General features: G+C 42.0%; 1 protein-coding gene across 2 annotated transcripts in view; it reads right to left on the bottom strand.

Annotated features, from left to right (window-relative positions):
- Positions 1 to 2,241: 2,241 nt before the first annotated feature.
- Positions 2,242 to 8,801, bottom strand: part of dbpa (D site albumin promoter binding protein a) — a 36,975-nt gene continuing 30,415 nt past the window's right edge. Inside the window, exons 5-6 of one of the 2 annotated variants that reach the window (XR_015037039.1) lie at positions 6,270 to 6,699; positions 2,242 to 6,233 (exon numbers count right to left, since the gene is read on the bottom strand). Coding sequence is in view for 1 of the 2 variants with exons in the window: in XM_085790827.1 (XP_085646953.1) it covers positions 6,484 to 6,699 (216 nt within the window). In the remaining variant the exon portion in view is untranslated. Of the gene's footprint in view, positions 6,700 to 8,801 lie in introns of both variants that reach the window. The other variant, XM_085790827.1, reaches the window with a different exon arrangement.

The raw sequence follows: 8,801 nt of genomic DNA, 5'->3' as shown, positions 1-8,801 counted from the left end.
GAACCTGTGTGTCCAGTTCCTCAGTGTTTATCACGTCACATCAGCAGCTCAGAAACGTGGCTGCGCGTTGGGAGCAGGAATTTCAGATCCCTGTTCTGTAGGGACTCCCTCTGGGCGAACTGTAAATACATGCAGCAGCAGCAGCAGCAGCAGGGTTACGAGGCCTGGCACCACCTGGCACAGCTCGGCACAGCTCGGCACCGAGTGGGCCGACGTGGCACGCTTTGGCTCGGAGAACCAGCAACAGCTTGGGCAGATGGTCGGCCGTGTGACGAGGGGGAGCTGGTGACGCAAACATCGGCGAACAGCTGAAACAACCCACCACATACAGGTGGTAAGACGATCCACTCCCCCACACACACACATACACACACACACACACACATACCAGGCTGGTGTGTGTTACATAACGGAGGTTGAGGGGTTTCGCTGTCTAATCTGTAGGGGACTTGCAATTCATGCCAGTAGTCATGGAAACACACACATTAGGACATGCATCCATGCAGACACATGTATTCAGTTAAAAACACCCATGTATAAACAATACGTGCACATGGAAATGATGAGCTCACACACACACACACACACACACACACACACACACACACTCAGAGTGTGTGAACAGAGCAGCAGTCTGAAGGGTCCGACTGCCTCCCAACGGTCTGCTGCAGCTGCACAAGATGCTCAGTTCGCTGTTCGGTATCAGAGAGAGGCAGATTTATAACATCACACAGACTATTACCCTCTCTTCTGCAGCTAAATCTCACATAACAAACTCAAACTGTAAAATATTCAGTGTGGGAATCAAGACAAATATATCTTAGTCTTAAATAATGAACTTTAAACTCTCACAAGAAGAACAGTAGGTTATGTTCACAACTTTGCTCAACGACTGAGTACAAGTGTTACATTTCAAAGCCCCGGGGTCGGGGACACAGTGGAGGTCAAGGTCCAGTAGAGTCTGAGAGATTGGACTTTGCGCCTTCCACCAGCCGTCTGGGAGCTAGAAATCCAGTTTTTGGCAGCAGGGAGTCGCCTGGAATCGAACAAACAAGCTGCAAATAACAGCTTATTGTCAGCTTTTCTTATCGTCAACGAATGAAAAGAGCAAAAATGTATCAGTTTTTCAGTAGCTACTATCCAAATTTCAATCATGTAGTGTCTGTTTTGATATTTATATTCAGCAGAGATTCTTCTATAGTATATGACTCTCTTATTAATAAAACACACAAAAAACTATAGACGATGTTGACAGCTGGTAACTAGATTCTTTGTTGAAAACTATTTTAAGCGGTGGATTAACACACTGTGAATGTTTGGAGTGCCAGGATGGTTTATGTGGGACTGATGGAAAAAACACTGCAGTGTGTGTGTGTGTGTGTTTGTGATAATGACGGAACATGTCAGCAGTGCCACAGTGCGGCTCACTGATGTGTTAATAATAGTTTTTATAACAGTGAAGCTGCGGTGCTGAGGAATCAGGCGGCACTTCAGAGTCACATCAGTTCAATGTTGACATGAAGAAACTGAGGCCTCTGATCACAAGGTACAGGTGAAAATGAACCCAAGACACATGGATAATGTATCTGAGATCTGATTACACACACACACACACACACACAGATATCCTCTATAACTGTCACAACAGTGTCATAATGAGCCGACAATATTTGACTATTTCAACGGCTCAAACTTTATTTCCTTGTAGAGTTGATCAACAGCTTCTTACCCAGACCAATCAGACTGGATTAACACAACAATACACTCAATGTTTACTTGCACATTATTTGAGCATGAACAGGAAATTTAATAGATCATAATAGATCAATACTATTTTGTACATTAGATTGCGATCCATTAATATCCTGGAAAAGAATCTCTCAATTTTTTTATTTTTTTTTAACAAACATTCATTTGGACTCAAAGATGAACTGATTAAAATTTAGTGATCTAAGGTGCAAGGTTGCTGTGACCTTATAAAACATGTTTTGTTTTGTTTTTTTTGCCTTAACTCTAAAATCCATGCACTGAATTTCACACAATTTGACACAAATGTCTGTAAGGATCAAATAAACAGTGGACACTTCATATCCAAAGGGTCAAAAGTCAATAATATTCAATGCTGTAATGTCCTTGGCTGGTTGTAATAGGCTGTAGGTTAGGTAGGACATTATGGGACTTGCAGGTAATGACACGTGAACACACCTTCAGATCACACAGCAAGACACCAGGAGAACTCTGTCGGTGAGTAAGGATAAGCCTTTATTGATGTTTGGAGGGAAATAAAAGCCAGACCACATATGCCATCATCCCTGTGGACAGCACACAATACTGGTGAAGAGTTGGGGTGAGTGTATAGCGCTCATGGGATTTGTAGTTCATAACAGTCAGTCACAACGAGGAGAAGTTATCTGAGAATCCACAAAAGTTGAAGGAAAAACAATGCTGTGTACATTATTGTTATCGTTGTTGTTATTATTGTTGTTGTCATTATTACCCGCAATGCCGTTTTTTTTTTTTGTTTTTTTTAAATCGTACAGCAGCAAACTGTCACTGCCACCATGTGAAGAGTGGGGGCCCCCAAATGGCCGCCAGGAAAAAAAAACACGCTCAACAACACAGTTACATAGAAAAATAGCACTGTCAAAAAGTTTCTGAAACGTCTGTGAAGAAATCCCAAAATCCCAGATATCAAAAAGAAAAAAAAGGAGAAACACACGGCTTCTTTCTTCCAACAACAGATAGAAGCGTGAGAAGCTCTGAGACTTTTCTTCCACGGATTTAAATTCAAAAGTCTGTGTTCTTTCTGTGTATCAGGGTTTAAACATATTCCCCAAAAAAGAAAAGACAAGAAAGAAGAAAAATATATATGTACTATATATCAAGGATAGAACTACAGCTCCCATAATACACCTGGGGCTCAGGTACAGTAAGTCTCTGTGGACGCCGGTGGCAACAGCTAACAGGCTCGCGGGAAATCAAGTTGTTTTTGGGGAAACAAAAGGGGATTTACGCAAGAACTGAATCACAGCTTCGCCTCAAGGAAAACGAGTTGCATTCAAAACGAGCGAGGAAATTAAACAACAGGAGCCAACGCTGTGCAGCAGGTAACCACGACTTTAAACTTTTTTCATCTGTTAGCTAGATCCGGTAAACAGACACAACAGGTCAAAATTAACCATTCACTAAACCCCTCCCCCTAATCACAGCTTAGCGACCGTCACTGAGTAGCGGGCTATGGGCGGTCTATCGAGCTTTTGGTGGATTTTGTACGAAAGGAAAAATAAATTATTATTGTATATTTTTCTTTAGTTAAATATGCGGGATAATTATCTTTAAACATTTTGTCTGGGGATCCTGGTAAGTTAGCGGAAACATTATAGCGTCAGCTGCAGACGGTGTTTTCCCTTGATGATGTTAGCTTAATTAGCTAAATCACGCTGATTAAATGTAAAGCCACAGTTGCCATTTGCCTCAGTCTTTTCAGGATCATTACACAGCATTAGATTTAGGCTATATCATAAAAGCTGCCGTTAAATGCATATTTAAAAGCAGTGTTAACCTGGTTTTCCATTGTGAGTGCAATCTACTAATGTAGAACATTAACTTTTCTCTGTCTGAGCTAATCCAAATCCTCAATTCACTGAGAAACATTAAGCATGTGAACATCTGTGGGTTTGTGGGAAATGGTGTTTGTTAAATTCCACTAGGCTATATTACACCAAGGCTGCATTTTTAGCTAGCATATCAGCATGTCAATGTGATTTTAAGAGAGATTTTCATATGGTAGGTAGGCCTATAAACTTTTGGGGGTTATCACATTTCATACACAGCAATGTTAGTCAGCTAGCTTTAGCTGACAATTTTAATTATCTAACTTAAACTCAATGAAATCTGCTAGCGACACCGTCATGCTAAAGAGATGGCTCTGAATTTTGAGCGGTTGTTAGGGTCTGCTATTGTTACCGTAGTGACCACAGAGTTCTAGAACCCACAGCTTGGCAAGCATAGCAACAGGTAACTAGGGAGGGTGGAGCTTAGCGAACAGTCGGACAGTTGGTCTGAGGAGAAAGTTTTTGTAAAGGAAAAACCATAACGATAAAAACCCAACGGCTCTGGAAAGGTTTGCCAACAGAAAGAATAAAATATAACCCCCACCCTCCCCCCTCCCTCCCTCCATCAAAAAAAATTAAACAAATAAATCAATCAATCCACAAATTCTGTGATTGGATCAAAGACATTTTTTGCGTGTTTTTTTTTAATACGTGTATTTAATACCTCAGACAAAAACACCTGAGAAAAAACTGACAAAATGATTCCAATGGGTTTTTCTGTAATATATTCAATTATGTATATTACAACTATAATCACATAATTCAAGCATATATCATATACACATATATATCTAGTGAGAGAATAGTTTAATATTCAATAGTACAGTTGTATGGTACAGTAGCAGTAGGGTGCATTTCTCGTTTCTCATTGGGTAAAGTTTGAAGGAGAGGTATAGACAAGTGTTTGTGTGTAAATCTATATACGATTTATCAATACAATATGCAACAAAAGAAAGAAAAATAAACTAAAAGGAAGGAATAAAAGACAAAGAAAGGGTATAGGCAGTTCAGTACTGTGTTTGAGATGGTGGAAGTGTTTTATTATGTGTGTGTGTATGTGTGTATGTGTGTGTGATCATGGGTTTGTATGTGTTTGTGTGCGTCAGGTGAAGGATCGGATCAGATCAGCACCAAAGAAGTCCATAACAACATCAACAACAACAATAAGGGTTAAAACCTGGGTGAGGACTGTGCATGTGTGTGTGTAATATGTGTGTGTTTGTTTGTTTTGTTTTGTTGTGTGTCTGCATGCTGAAGGTTTCAGTCACTGTTCAAATCTGGGCAAATCAACCCTAAACCAGTTAGCATTTCATTTTTGCACTTCCTGGACAGATCGAGGAGTAAACAGAGAGAGAAAGATTTGCAACCATGCCGTGTTATTATTAACAACAACAACAACCGTGTGTGTGTCTGAGAGTGTGTGTACAGTGTGTGAGCAGTGCAAGTTCACCCAACTGAACGCAAAACCTGCCAGCGAAATTCTCCACCTTATTTATTCTCAAACATCTGCTCACATCCAGCTGCTCTGATGGCTAATTACTTCCCGTTTTTTTCTCTCTCTTTTTCTCCTTCATCTTCAAAAATAAAAGCCCTGCGATTATTATTAAAAAAAAAAAAAAAAATCAGAATCAGACACGGAAAGAGAAGAGAACAAATCAAGTAAGTGTTTTTGAACGAGCCCACAAAGAAAAACAAAAAAAAACACAAACAATTTCTTTTAAAACTATACAATTTGTGTTTCACCGTCTTCCTCCAACGACTGCCCCCCCCCCCGCCCCCGCCCCCTCTTCCCTCCCACACCGAAAACAATCGTTACTAAGATACCTCGCCTCGTCTCATACACCGTGTGAAATACCTGATTCAACCGTGATACATTCTCTGTTTCGCCTCCGCCTCCGCCTAACCTGCTCCGTGAAATCGAAAATAGATTATTTGTTGTTTTTTTTAGCGATAAACAGCTGGGAGGAAAAGCGCTCCGTGTGGCCCCGTGACTGTCCAGCTAACAGCCCCTCCCCGCCCCATATATAAAATATACAAAAGATTATCTCCAAAATCCTCCTCCTGACTATCTCTGCTAATAGAAAAATATACAATAATCCTATGTCAAAATCTCTTTGCGTTATGGACGAAAACCCTGCTCCTCTTCCCCCCTCCTCCTCCTCTTCCTCCTCCTCCTCCTCTTTGCTGGACTAGTCTTGCCTTCCTGCCCAGTTCAAAAATATACATGTTTTATTTTTTTTGTCCTATTTATAGAAAAAATTACACATCTGACCTCTCCTGGCTTGTGTCCATGCCTTGAGCTTAAAAAGTGAGATTTCACTGGCATAATGTGAATTCAACACCCTGTTTGAACTGGCCGGAGCAGCACTAGGACGCACTACCTGCAAAAAAAACGCCGTGCGACACCGGGCGTAAAAGCACACAGCACCGAGGGTGACGTATATTTATAAGCTGCCGAGGTGACACAAGGTGGTGATGATACAGTACGTTGTGTGGATTCAGCGAAGCAGCAAAGTACAAAGAGTCAAACTGGGAGGGGGGGAGGGGAGGGGAGGGGGGAGAAAAATGGCGTCGCTGTGCTTTCCTGTCGTGACTTCCTGAAGCACAGTGGACGCGCTGCTTAGAAAAACAAAAAAACAAAACAAAAAAAAACACGCTCTTACGTCGTGTTTGCGCCCGGTGTCGCATGGCGCTTATTGCAGATCTACGCCAGCCTTCCCCCCTCGCCACTTCAACTAAAGTGCTGCTGTTGTTGGGTTGCCTTGTACCCTTTTCTCATCTCCTCTTTCCCCTCCCCCACCCCTCCCTTCCTCCTTTTCCGCCTCTTTCTTCGTCTCCGTCGTCTTCGTCTTCTTCGTCTTCTTCCGCCTCACAAGTCTCCGTGCCTGCTTTCGTACTTGTTGATGATGTTCCTGCAGCGGCCGAGCTCTTTCCTCATGTCGGCCACCTCCTGGCGAAGGGCGCCGTTCTCCCGCTCCAGGAAGGCGGCTCGCACCGAGATCTGGTTCTCCTTCAGCCGCCGGGCGTCCCGCGAGCGCTTCGCCGCCTCGTTGTTCTTGACGCGCCGGCTCCAGTACTTTTCATCCTGTCAACGGGGCGACGGCGGTGTGGTATGTTGGGGTGTGTGGGGAAGAAGGAGGTGGGGAGAGGAGCGAGAGAGAGAGAGACAAAAACAAAAGGAGAGAGTGGGATGAGTTATGTGATGAGAGAGACAGGATGGTAGGAGAGGAGGAGGAGAAGCAGCGACAGCTCAATAATCACCACCACACAACATGAAAATACATGACATGACACATTTCTGCAAGAAAACACTATGCAATATACAATACAATACAATAAGCAAGACAAATACTGATTTCTGATTGGCTGACAGGTCACTGAGTTGCAAATTACATCGGAAGTCTGAATTTTTAGTTGAATCTGAATAGGTCAGAAAATAGGTCAGCCATTTTGTTTGTTAGCTATTACTGCCGTTAGCATTGTTAGCTAATACCAGATGATAACAACGCACCAAGTGATAGTTTGTGTGTTAAAGAAGTTAAAACGCAAACTAATGATACATAAACATGACTAAGTAGCCGATAAACTGGGTGATGTTCAACGCTTTTTCACTATTGATGCCTAGGGCGGCCATCTTGGATTCAGAGCTTGGCGTGTTTCCGGGTTTCAGAGTTTTAATTTTAGACTTCAGAGGTTGTTTCTGGTGACGCAGCCGAATGGGAATGTGGAAGACTTCCATGTTCTTACGCATCTTAAATTCCACTTGGCACAGCACAAGATTGTAAAGTGGTCCTGAAGTCTAGAGAGGAGCTATAGGAGCGTCGTCCATTAGTTGGCAACCAAGGGGAGTTGCGTACTGCCTTTAACATTAATACACTTCAAGATTTTCTCATCCTAAAAGAAATAATGGACTCCCCCCACGCGTTACTTCCTTATATCTGAACACCTCCTTCTGTTTAATTGTGTGAGGCACATTAAAGCTTTTAGTTGCATTAAGAGGCAATGAAACACTCAAACTCAGACACTTAGAGATGTAAACACACAGTGATCAGAGCTTTACATGTACAAAAGACCTGGACGTCAGATAACCGCAGGTAAATTTAATAGTTTTCATCTAGAGCTGGAACAGTAAAGATGTGAAAAACTGTATTAATGCGTCTTTATGAAGAGGCTCCTGGTCTTAATGCAGCTGTACAGTGGATCCCTGCTGAGCTGCTCAGCTGAATGAATAAATACTCTGCAGTTCAAACCCCTGCAGCCTCTCAAAACTCTCCGCAGCGTTGTTTTTCGGGGCATGAAACGAAACGTGTTGGCTGATGCCGGTCTCGGGAGAACATGGGATTGGAAAACGACAGCGATGTTGTGTTCAACTTTTGGACTATTTGGCTGCAAAATAGAGATTAAACCATGTAGAGATCTGACGGTGGAGGGTTTTAAACCAGTGTAAACAGATTTTATTTTATAAAATGTGCGTGAAAATGATGTTGTGACCTGCAGGAGCAGAATCTAAATGGAGAACCTCACGTTTGAGGAGCTGCTGAGTAATCCCAGCTTCGGTCAGAGATCGTTTATCCAAACCTGTGTACGGATGATTTATAAAAAAAGCAGCTCCAGTGCTGAACACTAAAGGTCCGTCTCTCTCCGTAAATAACAAATGCCTCCGGAGCTGCAGCTGCTTTCTGCTGAACTATGAAAGCAGCAGTCATTGATCAGAGCCCAGTGAACAGGATTGTTGGGCTCAACAACAAGCACTGAAACCAGCAAACATCAAGCTCCTTTGGTTTTTTTTTCCCCTCATTACAAAGAGCTTTGACTCGATGAAGTGCAAGGTTTTGCCTGTTTATCTTTAGAAAACATTAAAGTGAATATTTGTTTTCTTGTGAAGCTTGACTCTGCTTCTGTCTGAGTCTCAAAAAACATTATTTTCCTACGACAAGGAGCAAAATGTACCGGTGCTTTTATAACGTTTAAATATTTAAACCTGCTTCCTACAGAAATTTCCTGCGAAAAGAGTCTGTAACTTAAAATTATGGGAAAAAAACTCTGCAGTGGAAGCTCAATAATTAATGTTTTTTAGAGGGAATATGCCTTAAAGCACTGATGTTAAGTTGATTTTAAATTGAAATCTCCTAGCTTTAATAGCAGATCATTATTTACCGTAACATATATATATCTTGAAGTAATAGT

This window comes from Trachurus japonicus, chromosome 11 (genome assembly GCF_045865225.1).
Source record: "Trachurus japonicus isolate A0001 chromosome 11, Traja_1.0".
Classification (NCBI taxonomy): domain Eukaryota; kingdom Metazoa; phylum Chordata; class Actinopteri; order Carangiformes; family Carangidae; genus Trachurus; species Trachurus japonicus.
The sequence above is the reverse complement of the archived record's forward strand: the minus strand, read 5'-3'. Positions and strand labels throughout refer to the sequence as shown.